The sequence below is a fragment of the Platalea leucorodia genome, assembly GCF_965183815.1.
Source record: "Platalea leucorodia genome assembly, chromosome: 1".
NCBI classification, from domain to species: Eukaryota; Metazoa; Chordata; class Aves; order Pelecaniformes; family Threskiornithidae; genus Platalea; species Platalea leucorodia.
Window position 1 is genome coordinate 141,227,024 of NC_138823.1, and position 13,944 is coordinate 141,240,967.

At 41.2% G+C, this 13,944-nt stretch overlaps 1 protein-coding gene across 1 annotated transcript in view; it reads right to left on the minus strand.

The window, feature by feature from the left end:
• Positions 1-843: 843 nt before the first annotated feature.
• DYNC1I1 (dynein cytoplasmic 1 intermediate chain 1) overlaps positions 844-13,944 on the minus strand; it is a gene marked incomplete at its 3' end in the record, with an annotated part of 193,290 nt that continues 180,189 nt past the window's right edge. Inside the window, exon 17 of the mRNA XM_082327082.1 lies at positions 844-954. Coding sequence (XP_082183208.1) covers positions 844-954 — 111 coding nt within the window. The remainder of the gene's footprint in view (positions 955-13,944) is intronic.

A 13,944-nucleotide genomic window follows, 5' to 3' on the forward strand; every position in this document is an offset into this window, starting at 1 on the left:
TTTATTGGCAGTACTAGTGTCATACTCGGGAACCACGACCCTTTGTCAGACTGTTAGTGTTAACTTGCATGACAAGTATCAGTGACCAACTGTATTTGAAATATAGTTGAAGTGCCTAGAAATAATAGGCATCTTAAAAAAAAAAAAAGGAAAGGAAACTCATTCCACCCACTCAAGCCAACCTTGGCAGATCTTACATCTTAAGCACAACTGATGTACTGTAATTGTTACGTGGACTTTAATGTAACCTCTACAGCAGCACACAGACAATGCAGTTCTCTCATTATGCACATGCTTTAGGATCGTTTATTTTAATGCTTTCAAATAAATATGTTCCATGCAGCACACCGCAATAAATAAGGAGCAGCAACTTTCGTATAGTACATCCATTCATAATGTAAGTCACCATGTGAAACACCACATCTAAAGTCTTTGGCCCAGTCCCATACAGTGAAGCACACCACATCTGCACATAATCATATCTGGCTTCATATGGATTTAATAGGACTATGCCAGAAGGGCAATGTGAGCACAAGTTTAACCAGGGGTTCCTAGCTATTAAATACAGCTACTAAGTAGTTAAAAGGCAACAACTAAACCCATAAAGGGTTGATTTGTCTTTTCTTTCTTACTTCTCAGACAGAAATATAAAGTATGAAAATGCTCTGGATATTTTCAGCCTTGTGTAAAGCAGCGTGATTAATATGGAATGCTTTGAGCAATAGTGGCACGTACACTGGCATCAAAAGCCACAGCAAGACTGACTCTGACACAGAACACCGGCGTACTCAGCGGGGGAAAGCTGCTGTTCTTGCGACGGCGGGCGCTGCTCCTTCTCTGCCTCTAGGCCGATAGCTCCACCGCCCCTTCCTCTTCGCTGTCTGCTCGGTTGGCACGGATTTCCACCAGGGTCCGAGCGAAGCGGGTCCATTCATCGTTGTGCGGAACAGCCAGCTGGGGGAGAAACCGACAGGGAATTAAGAGGCCGCGTGGGGAGACCGGTTACCTCTCCGGCCCCAAACTGAGGCACCTCCTTTGAGGAGAGCTCCTGCCGCAATCAGTGCGGTTGGGCATGGTGGAGGACAGAGGCGCGGGCCTCACCAACCCGCCACGGGTTGGTTACGCTGTAAAGTGCTGCCCAGCTCCCAGGACAGATCTGGCGGCTTCCTATTCAGTACCAGCTAGAAAGAGCTTTTGCAGTCAGTGGCAGAGAAAAAAAATCTTTATCTGCTTGATTGCAAGGAAAAGTTTCTTGCTGGAGCGTTGTTGCAAAATCTACCCCTTGGTTAAAATATTCCAGATTTTCCAAACTAAGGCAAGGCCTTGATCTCTACGAGTATATACACGTATGTTTAACTTTACACACGTGAGCTGGCCATTTGAAGTCAGCGAGGCTGTGCCCAAGTGTAATTGTTTGCAGGACCAAGGTCAATGTGCACAAGGTAACAGAGCTTTTACAACACTCTATTGAAACTATTTTCCTGAAGTTCATTAAAGCTCTTAATAGTAAAATAAATATATTGTGTTATTTTAGTTACCCTCCTCTATGTTAAGGAATTCACAATTACAAGAAATGCATTATAATGGAAATGTTATACCGACTGGATACTGCATTACTGGCCTGATTTTTTATATCATCATGCAAGATCCATTTCCATTTAATACCATTGATGTTTCTAATGAAGAGCTCTTGAACATTAGGCTTCAAGCGGGACGTGTAATCTAAATAGCTAAACTTCCAGACAAAACGCTTTAGTGCTATGGCAAAATAATACTGCAGTCATTTCCAGCTGGATCCAACGCTGCAACTTCTGGAAGATAATGCACGCTGGGATTGAGATAATTAAAAAAAAAAAAGCAGCAGCAAGCAGTTTTCTCAACCTTTGTTTTCATTAACTCGAATTCCAGAAAACAGCAACAAGCATCCAGATGAACCGCGCACATGTTTACTGCCCTCTTAAAGCCCTGTGATCATGTCCTGAATATAATATGAAAAAATAACTGTTTCAAGATATTATGCAGTGCTTGGTACTGAAGAAGGCAACTGTTTGGAAACTACGGGGCGTATAATAACCTGCTGTCCACCTTAGCAAATGGATGCCTTTAGACTAAAGAATGAGTATGACCTTAGCTAATCCAGTTTGTGGTACCCAATATTCAATCTGTACTGACTTCTTTTAAAACACCACCAAAAATGTCATGCAGATGGCTGGCTAACTACGTCCATTTGGCACTAGCAGATTATAGGTGCACATGAGGCTGTACTGGGATACAGTCAAATTATTCTCCTCTCCTTACATCCCAACAGCGATACATAGAACTAGAGACTAAGAAAAGCATCTATTACATCAACCAGCGAGCCCAGCTGGGGAAAGAGCTTGTATGCCCAACGTTAACCACGTGTGAAAGCCCCGCATATACTGCTGCAAGTTCAGTGTTCATCATACGGACAGGAATTTGCAATACTGGATCTAAAGATCTCCTCCATATCTCACTGGCACCGATGAGTTTTTCAACTATTTTGTATCTAGCTTTGCCTCTACATCCAATATTTTGGGGTAAAACATAGCGTGTGTTTTAAAGCTTCCCATGTATAGTGTGTGTATCAGTGACTCAGTTACATTATGAAGGGCTGGTGTACAAGAAGTTTGGTTTTTTGCCTGGTGAAACACTGAATATAGTACAGTTCAGCATCCACTGAGGCTACAGACTGAGAAATGCAATCTGTGTGAAACCCACCTCAGCCCTCAATAATAGGTGTTGCTGCACTCTCTAGGTTCTCCCTTCTTTGTCTTCCACTTTTTGCATTTTTCTCCTTTACTTTTCCCAGGAACGGAGACCAGAGTTACAGGAATAAATCACTTGAGACAGCTGTCTCTCAGGCTCACGTGCGCAGATGTGGATCTGTTAGGGTCTTTACTTGAAAGACAGCTATGTTCTTTCAAAAACCTTCAGCAGAAGGAAATGTAACACCAGGCTGGAGGTCAGTGCACCAACACACAAGTACCCGTAGCACAGGTTTGGTCAAAGCCACACACCTGTACAAGCTACTGTATAGTAAGTTAAGGGACAGTGCAGAGATCCTTCCATCACAGATGCAACCAAAACCAGCTGTATAGCAACTTCCCTGTTACTATTGCTTGTATCCTAAAAGATTTTATTTCTTGTGATGTGTCACTATCATTTATCAAACTCTTGAATGAAAACATGAAATGAGTCTCACTTACTTCAAATAGTAAAATCATTAAAGTGGAACAATATCCTAGGCAAAGGACTTACTGAATTTAATAAAGCCTCATTGCTTCTCGTCTTTTAAAGTCCTAAACAGCATTACATTGTATTAAATGGCTGAAGAAGACAATATACCATTCTGAAGAAAAAAAAAAGAAATATATTTATGACATTGAGATAATTTAATTTTCTTTACTCCACAGCATGGCCACAGACAAATAAAATCGAAGTCCAGCCTGTTAAAGCAACTTGGTATCTCAAACTTGAAGAGTCCCCACAAATGTATGCGTTACATGCATTACTGTTAGCTGACAGCGTTAGCAAGACCTGGGCCGTTTTTCATGACTCAGTTCACAAAACAATTAATGATTGAAGTGAATACCTTTAGCATAGAGATGAAAACATTCAGTGCCCACACACGATCTAATTACGTAGAACTTCGTCTTATTTTACTTTATTTAATCATCTCACGTATTGCATCATGCTTTCAACAAGGGGCCAATCCTGCTAATAGACTGTTAGTAGAATAAACCTCTCTAATATAAATTCCTCAGGGATGCGGAGGGAAACATTGGCAATAATCAAGTCAAAGGAAAAACTGACTTTTATTCCCCCCCACTTCTTTCTGTGAGGGCCCTAATACCAAACCACAATAGTTATACAGCAAAAGACCACAAATAAAAACAAAAGCATCCACAAACTCCAATTCAAATTCTTGTCTGAATTAATCCTCCCCTTCCAGTCATTTTCCATTCAAGTTCCTTCAGCCGGGCACACTGACACCCACAAGTGTTGGAGGCCTGGGTCTATCTGTGGAATCTCCCTTTCAGCTTCTCTGCCTAAGTTTTTTCTGTAAGTACCAGGGCAGGGGTGGAAGAAACGAGGAGATACTTCATAGAGGAAGGGCAGAGGTTTAGAGCTATCTGGGTGTTCCTCACTCGTTTGGCATTTTTGCCATTTTTTTGTCCACTTCAGTTACTACAAAGCAGCACGCGCTGAGCCCCAGCAGCCATGATGTCGATGCAGGGTCGAAATGTTCACCAAAGCATAATAACGAAATGTAATAACTTATATTAACATTTGGGTCAGAAGGTTATTTGAATGAACCGACACTAAGGTATGGGGCAGAAAAAGAAAATAAATGCTATTAAGTGTTCTCCTTTGATTCCTTCACAATGGAAGGTAAGCGCTACCCGCACCTAATTAATTGACTGAATTATTCACACTGCTTTAACTTAAATACCATGGTACATTCAGGTTGCATCAGATAGTAATTCTAATGAGGAAAACCAGTATTACCAAAGCAAGGTGGTGACTTTAGCCAACCTTTGTCTGTTAAGCTGTTGGAAGAGGGGTACTTTTTGCTTTTAAAATATCAAGTGTTCAGGCTGCAAGCCTACTGACCTGCAAGTGCAACTACAAGTTTACGCATCCAAATAAACCTGCTTTTGCTTGTGAAGTTACATGTGCTCAGCTGGTTACAGGAGTGAGAATTTAGTATTGGAAAACATCTTCAAGATGTTAGGATGACTCATTTTTAATTGGGTGAAAATATTTAACTGAGGACAACTGGGGTCTCTCATTTCTCAAAAAAAAAAAAATCAAAGTTATATCACTATTTAGATCTCCTCTCCCAATTCACTTTCATAAAATATTCTTCCAAAAGCACTTAATATCTATGAGTATCTGTAAGCACTTCCTACATGAACGTGTAACAAATAACAAAGGTATGTAACATACTAAATACTAGACACATATAAGATTTTATCATTTAAACTAGTTCACAAACTGTTTTTCTTGCTGATATTAAAAAACTGATTTATGTGATGCAAACTCTCAGCATTAATTTTTCCACCACCTCCATTACTATGATTTTAGATAAGCAGATGTGGGACAAGAAAAGATAACTCCCCAGCACACTCCTCCTGGCTGACCGGTGCCGCCCAAATAACGTGGCTGGAAAAGGAAAGCCTCCCTGGGCAGCGCCTCCCAGCCAGCTGGCTGCGGAGCCCCACGCAAAGCGAGCTCAGCTGAGCCCCCAGACTGAGACTGGCTGCGTGCTGCACACGAGGGCTGATATGCCGCAGCCACAATTACCATTAAGCACTGGAGAGGTGGACTGCTAATTTCAGCAAGCTCAGGGGCGGCCTCCAGATAGTAATACTAAATAGATTTCTGCCTATTCCTGCGAGGTGTTACGGTTATCAGTTTACCTTAGTATAGATAAATAACATTATACCTATGTCAATCTTTCCCAGCCTGTGTGTACATATACCGAGGGAAGGCACCTCTTGACTGGACAGAACCGAATACATAGGGCCTAGAAAGTGAGATGATGGGATGCCACAGCAAAAGGATTGTAAATTAGGAGCTAAGCTCTCCCTCTCTTCTTGTTCTTCCTCCCATCTGCTAGAGGTGGCTGGATCCTGGCTATCTAGAAGCCCCTTGTCTCTACTACCATTCTCACCCTCTTCTTTTTTGGGTGATAACATGTTGAGCTGCGATTTCAAGACTGGAGAGGATCTAAACAACATCTAGATTTGGAGAGAAGGGATTTGTCTAGCTGGGCCACATAGGTCAACCACAGCAGGTCCCCCCGGTTCATTTTTCAGAGTCATGGGGTTACACAAGATTTTGAAGCAACAAGGCTTGTAAAGTTTAAAGGTAAGATTGTTCCAACTTGTGCCTATTCTCCACTGTAGATAAAGGATAAAATGACCAGACTCAAAGGGAAATGAGTGCCAGGATCTTCCTGGCAAGCACCTGGCTTTGCCTTGACGATGTGTCACAATTCTACGCGATTTATGCAGTGCACGACAGAACTATATCTCACGGTGCCACCACAGAGCCTTTGGACTTCTGAACCTTCTGAAGCTGCTCTGTGTTTCCTGGGTGATCACTCCAGCCAAGCACTTCACCTCCCTGTTAGCTTTCCAGCCCTGAAGCACAAACACATGCCCTCCTCGATGCTAGTACTGACCAAGGAGATGGTTTACTTGCATCTGGTAAGAGAGTAACAGAGCCCTGTTCCCCCGAGGCTCACCAGGCCAGCTAGTTGCAGGTAGCAGCATCAACATGAGTTTCACCAGGAACAGCCTCCTCCGTCTTCTCATCAAGGCAGAGATTACCTCTGTGTGCAGACCTTCCGATCCATACACCAGACATCTTACAAACACAAACTCTGTTTTCTATGTTTTCCCAGAAACTGTGCAATTAGCAAATTCACTGAACGCTACTACTCTTAAAACTGTAAGACAGAACTCAGGAAAAGGAGATGCTCTGACCAGATGACTCTCGATGCTGCCATTTGCGTCAGCTAGTGCTGGGCTCCCCAAGCAAGCAGAAAAGCAACAAAAAAACCAGTGCCTGAACACAAATCAACATAAATTTCTTTTAATTTCAGATCATGTAACACCTTCTAGTAACATTTGCTTTTTTAAGTTAGGTCTATTAAAGAGGGGAAAAAAAAAAAAGAAAAAGTGATGATTTTGAGACAAAAAAACCCCCAACTTTGAATGTGCCTTTTAAAGGAATCTATCCATAAAGTCGAAATAAGATATTACAACGTATTTCAAGATTTTTGTATATTCCCCTCCTATCCATCTTTTTTATGGCTGAGAGTGTTTCAGCTCAATTTGTCCAAATCTCTGTATACCTTCAGTTTCCCTGAAAAACCACTTTCCAGCAAATGAATTATTCATTGAGGATATTTCACTTTATTCCTGGCTCCTCGCCTTCCCTGGAGCCTGTAAATCTTTGGGATGGGAGCAGAGAAACTCTTCCTGCCTTCATCCCTCCATGCTCTTGCCCAGCACAGCTCTCCTCTGAGGGCTGGGGACTCTCCCGAGAAGGAGATCAAACGCAATTTCAGCAGCAGCAGCAGCAGCCGCCTCCACTCTGGAGGAACCAGTGCCCCATAGGCTCAAAGGGAGCACAGTCATCCGTGTTCAACTTACTGCGGTTCCTTTTAACAACTGTACCTCATGGGTCAGTCTACCTGTCACCGAGCCACGGGTTCATAACCTGCAGCACTGATCACTGCTGAAAGTATCCTGCAATCCCAATCACCAGGTTAGTAATCACCTTTTTTTTTTTTTTTGTCTTCACCTACAGTTCAGATGCCTCAAAGCAAAAATAGCTGTGGGAAGAACTTCCTCAGCGTTGTCTCTGACTGAGGGGTTGTTCTGAAGGGGTGAATTTTTCCAACCAGAGCAGTCTATAATCGCTTCTAACACACACGTCCCGTGGACACAGGTGTAAAAGGAGAATCTGAAAATGAACCGTTACACCACGACTTGGAACGATCTGCCGAAGTATGTGGTCTGCAGCCGGCCCGCGCAACCGTATTGCCACACACTGTTTTCAATTAGACGTTTGCAGACGAGCCTGCATGGTGGTCCAAGATACACTCTAAGGGTGACAGCGGTTCCCAAGTCAAAAATCTGCGACCCATGCAAACACGTTTCGTAGAAGTACAATGCTTTCTTGTTTTTGTATATAGAAAGCCTTGTTCTGATCTAAACTGATGGGTTTCTATAGCTAGTCACCATGCTCCTAGAGATCAGAAACTTTCTGAGTAACGCGCATCTTTTATTAGTTGCATTTGGGTTTGTTGCTGTTTGGAGGCAAAGGCTGACCTTATTTTAGACAATCCTGTTTATTGTCTCCGGTTCAACACAGCCGTATTTGCAAAAAAAAAAATCTCATATCCAGCAGGGAAAATAAAAACTATATGAAAATTAATGTTCCTCTGAAAATATCTGAAAATATTCAGATTAATTTGAGTGTGTGGAAAACAGCAAGCCTGGTAAACTAACTTTAATGACTAAAATCTCAGACTTCACACTAAGTTATTTGTGTATGTGGTTTATCACCATTTTTATATTCTTTTAATTTAATAGCATCATCAAATAAATGTAGCTTCAGGCAAATATCATTTTAGCTATTTTCTCTACGCAGAGGTTTTATCAGCCTATATTGTCCATATCGCCCTCCAAAATTAAGTGTTGTATTGAAAAGAATCTGCTGCAAATACTTTGTGCAATGGATTAACATCTGAATGCAGTTACGACATTGTAGGTAAAATATTTTTAACGATGATATAATATAACCACTTCAGCTTGATGTTTTCTAAAAAGTAGAACAGACAATCGGTCTAATTTTCTGGGTAAAAGACAGCACTTACAGAATGAGGATCGTAATACTTACAAACGAAAAACAAGAATTATAGTTCCACTTTAAGCAACTGATCCCAGCTTCCGGAGTTCAACAGATGTTTTATCACTATCATTGAGGTGAAAACAGATATGTAAATGTAAATATTAAATATCTCGATACGCACACATAGAGCAAGCAGGCATGCACCTATTCTGGCCCTGGTCTTGCCCCCCAGAATCAATTACAGACCGTCTTTGATACTTTTCTCAACCTATATGGATTTTTTTTTTCCTGAAAAAGCCTATATTTTTCTAGGCAACACCCTGTGCCACACACATGGATGGAAACAAAGTGGGAGGTAATATGCAACGAAATGGCCACCAAAGTAACCAAGAGCACCCTTTTCACATAACTATAGTACCACTGTATTTAACTCTTGGGAGAGCCGAGCATCACTGTTAACAATGGATGAAACCACTGGCAGGAACTCAAACCCCACATACTCCATGCAGATGATTTTAATAAGATACAGTGTTTAGACCACAAAGGATACACTCCAGAGTAGCTCTATATATATTTGTTTACTTAATTGAAGGGGTGGAATACCATAGGCAGCCTAAATACTGCATTTATTCTATGCACAGCAGTCAGTCTAGTGTCACAGACACAGTATACACCACCCTTCTATGAAGTTAATTACTTAGCCCTCATCTAGATTAATGTCTGTTGTGATTTATTTCTTTGCAATTCACCAGCAGGGTCTGATTTAACTAGTGCTGCCATAGTAAAAAGAAGACAAAATATTAGCCTATATGACAAAAAAAAGCTTAATCTCAAACAGAAGCTGAATCCATTTTCAGCAAACTTCGACTTTTTCTCCTAAGGAGAACAGTAGCTGCTGAATTGTTACATAGTTGATGGTAAATTATGTTTTGAATACCAAGCAAACAATGGTGTTATTTTAATAATTTATATGCAATGAGCAAAGATACACTGTATAAAGGGCCTACAGAGGAACTCAAACATTTGAATGCCCATTAATTCTTTTCTAAGCTTAGTCCTCTTTGTCTGCAGCAGTCATCTCAATGCCAGTCTAACAGAACAGACTAAAATGTAGTCCATAAATTAGACATACATGACACACAAATGCATATTAACAGAACATTAAGACTGCAGACTGTAACACTTCAAAGATAGGAAATGTCAGAGTTAAGGCTAACCCCCTCGATTTGAGCATGTTATTCATGTTGCGTTGTGATACTGTCTTTAATCTTTTAAAAAAAAAAAAAAAGTAAGAAACAACAAAACCTGTGCTGGAAGCAAACACCAATTATGGAAAACTTCAGCCTGAAGGATTAAAACTTGATAGGGCATATGGAAAAGAAAACAAGGAAGTGGAAAGTATCTTTAATTGTAAACAACGCTACAGTTCCACCTACAATATCAGAGTTGGCTCAGGCTCTCCTGAATTAACCAGAATGAATGATGTCCAAGCTATCAAACAGATTATGCTTCCCTCAATTAATGTATCAAAATGCTGCACTTGATATTGACTACAGAGGATAAAATACTGAGTAATCGACAGTTATCTTGAAAGAGATGACTGAAAGTTGAAATTTAATTACTTTTGTTTCCTAGATTACCTCCTGTTTTTAAAATACAAACGTTAAGCTATAAGCTTATAGCCTGTTCTTAAGCACACCAGAGTGCTTTCACCAGTCACCTTGTGGGGATCCTCTCCTAAGGATCTCGAGTGACTTTCAATGGCAGAGACAATTGGCCAGTTTAAGTCCTTGGAAACAAAAGAGATTTAACATAATTAATCAGCTAGGGGAACAGAAAGAGCATCTGCCATGCTTCAGAAAAGCTAACAATTTTGCTTCAAAAGACGTGGTGCCTTAAGCAGCAAAGTTCTTGCAGTTCCTACCTTTCCACTACTTGTGTAATCCCATCAATTTACAGGCTGAGTAAGAAAAACAACGAGGCACGCTCCCTGCCATTCGTCTCCCATGGGGATCTCAGTCCTGCTTTGATTGCCATTTCTCAAAGTCATTGAAAACTCCTGTAATTTTTTGCATGAGTTTCGCGACATTTAATGCTTGGAGCTAAGGGAACAGGAAGATTCCTCCTCTACCAAATTATGTTACCAGTTCTCATCATTGCACTAGAAAGCCTAAAAATATCAAATGGATCAAAACTAGAAGGTAAGGAGCCTTCAACCTCTTGTTCTTTCCAATATCTACATTTTTTTTACTGACAACTACATTGATTGGAAGAACTGTCCCATCATTTTTACTTTAAATACTAGAGCTTCAGCCTGTGGGGCAGCTGCACTGGCAAAGGTGCCTCCCTGGAAGTTCAGCTGAGTGAAGGACTATCGCCTCAGGGAAGAAATAAATCATGGTGTCTTCAGCTCAGCTTGCTTCCTTTCCAAACCAAGTCGGCCATGTCCATGCCATGATTCCTGCCAGGAAATCTGGCAGAACAGGAACTGTAAAGGACTTTTGCCACAGCTTTCTGGCTCCCAGTTGGCAAATGGACTCTCACCAAAAGTAGCTTATGAACTGGTCAAAGATTTTGGTTTGCAGGAGAGTTGCTGCCTTCCCTGAGACTTTGCAAAAAGGGGTTCCATTATCTGCAAAAGCTCATCCATGAAATAGCATGGGTTTTTTTTGTTGTTGTTGGGTTTGTTTTTCATTTCAGACATAGACTTTTCCATCACTCTAGGCACTGGAGGATACATTTCACATTTAAATTAAACATTGAATAAGGAATTTGAGCCGCCAAATAGGATGTATTAAGGCCCAGAGTTATCCTCAGTTGATATTTTAGGTTTAACCATTACTTTCCAAGTCACGAATTAAATATTTTTTCATGTTCAAAATACAGAGCATTTTGCAAACCATAAAAAAAGATTGAAAACATAGTTAGGGATTCTCAAAATGAAAACTGCTACTGGATGTGACAGGTTGAAACCACAGAAGCATCATGAAGAAACTGAATTATACAAAGCAGCTCTTGTTTCAGATGTGTTTTAACACCACAATGATAACACATGAATTTCAATGAAATTTGCAAATTGCTGCACACAGAGCTTAAACTAAATTTTGCATTTGGTACTTTTCCCCTTCCATACACTCCGTTACTTAAAGCTACGAACGTTTTTCAGTAACACTTCTTTTTTTTACATCAGAAAGGGGGTAAAAGCTTTCAGAGAAAATATCACCCAACAGACTAACTAGCTATTTAAAATACCTGCTCCGTGACACTATTGGCATGCATTGACTTCAGCTCTGTCCCCCACCGGTGTTCCAGGATGCAGGGTCAGGATGGGGCAGACCAGCTAAATCACTCGCTCAGCTTCCACCGCCTCACCTACAACTACCATGGAAAGCTTGGACCCAGATTATCTTTTCCACTAAGCCTCTTGAAAGGTTTTCAGGAGTAGCAGTAACTGAGGAGCTAGCAGTGAAACCACCAGTAGTGCCGATGCGCTAAACATACGGTGGATGGGCTGCTATGCCCGATCTGGAGCCTGCCTTTCTCCTTTCTCTCTTGCCTTTTACAGTGTTTCCCAGCTCAGCAGGAAAATACCTGCAGGAAGATTGTCACATACAGCTCTCCCTTCTCCCCCTCCTGCAGGCTTTACTGTGCAGAAAGGGAATGATCTCTTCCAGCTTCTCTTCTGCCGCTCTCATCACTTCGTTATCTGAGTGCCTTCTAATAGTGCATTAAGCTACATGATTAACTCCTGTCACATGTGGCTTGTTCTCTCTGATCCTCTCTGCAGGGGGAGAATCTGGCCCTTTGCAAGGGAAAAGGAAACATACGTCGGCTTTAAAAGTAGTGTGCAAATGAATAAAAAGGACTGGAGCCAGATTTTTGTTGCTTGGTTGACTGGCTTTCTTAAGCTTTTGATTTCATGTGATGAGGAGTTGAGAAATTCTTATAAAAGATATTTGTATCATATTAGAAACTCATGTCTTTTTACCCCATGAAATTCTCCAGGGAGCTAGTAAGCTATCTCTGGAGAACTACTGAAATACTTCATCATAAGCAACTGGAAGGTAAGGATAAAGAATCAATTGACTTTTTAGGATGACTATTTAACTTCCCTTCCCCCCCCCTTTCTGTCTGTTTTCACTAATGCCCATTTAATTCCGCTGTGTAATCAACAAATACGAGAAAGGGTATCTTCATTAAAAATCTGGTACTTCCTCCTTTAGTTTTAACAAGTAACATTCTGGTAGTAAAATGAAATTGGAATTTCATGTTCATTTATATATAGAACGAAACAGAAAAAACTCTGTTGTTACCAAGAACAAGCGTACATCTCGGCATAGGTAGGAGAGTGACCCTGCATGCCAGGTGCGACCCACTGCTGCATCACACACAAGCACATCACAAAATCCTGTTGACAGGCTCCACTTTGAGAGGCTGCTTGTCCCACTGTCCCTACCTGCTCTGGAACTTCAGCCTTCCGATAGTTAAAAATATTTTTCTAATTTTTGACTCGAATACATGGCCAGCTTGCAGCCACATGCACTGGTGGCGGCATGTCCTCAGCTTCACTAGTTCTCCCTCTCTGGCCCCAAGCACTCCTATCTCTCTAAGTACATGAATCATCTATATTGCCACCAGGCTCAGACTTGGCTAGTCACACCAAGTTCTTCAGCCTCTTTCTACAGGCCACTCTCCTCTTCCAGTAGCCCAGATCCACGTCTCTCCCTGATACGTTTCAAGCATTCTTTTAAAAAATACACATTTTTAAGCAAGAGGGGAAATGATTTTGAGGTCATCTTTTAAGTAACATCGTTTTTATGAAGCTGCTTCCTAAGTCAGAAAGCCACGACAAAGGTGACTGCGAAGGGCAGAGAGGCAGTGATGCTGCATGATGTGCAAGAGGTGGCAGGGAAAGGGAAGCGCAAGGCCCTAGACTGGCACTGGAGATAAACAGCTCCAACCCTCAGCAACCAGCCTTGGGTTAAGGCAGATTAGAGCACGGCTCAGCTTTCCTTCTGGAAAAGTACTTCCCTAATAAAGATTGTTATTAGGAACACAAGCCTCCATTCCAGCTTATTTAAGTACCAAAACAGACTGAAAGAACAAGGTAACTCATATCCTTTTCCATTTCTTATCAGACTAGTACAACCATACGGACAAGCACACAGCCATGAATAGGAGTGTACAGGGGTACTTACAGGCATAAGTGTATGTATTTCTGTGTCTGGATGTAGCCAAGCCTCCTTTTAAACTGTAAAAGTATATAAATGCTTGGTTTTAACTTATCAACATAACAACATTGTTTTTCTACAGGAGAATAAACCAGCGCTTACATAAAGACCTCAAAGCATTCACAGTAACCTAAAGTAATGAATATTGTAATGAGAAACACAAGTATTTAGGGTGATAATGACTGGACTTTGCTCTACTTAGATCGGCTCACCCCCTATGGAGGCTACCAAAGCTTAAAGATTTTATCACCCTAGTAATCAGCAATGGGTAATGGCCTTCATAAAACACAGTAATTAAATTGACTGATTTCAAACTAGTGCA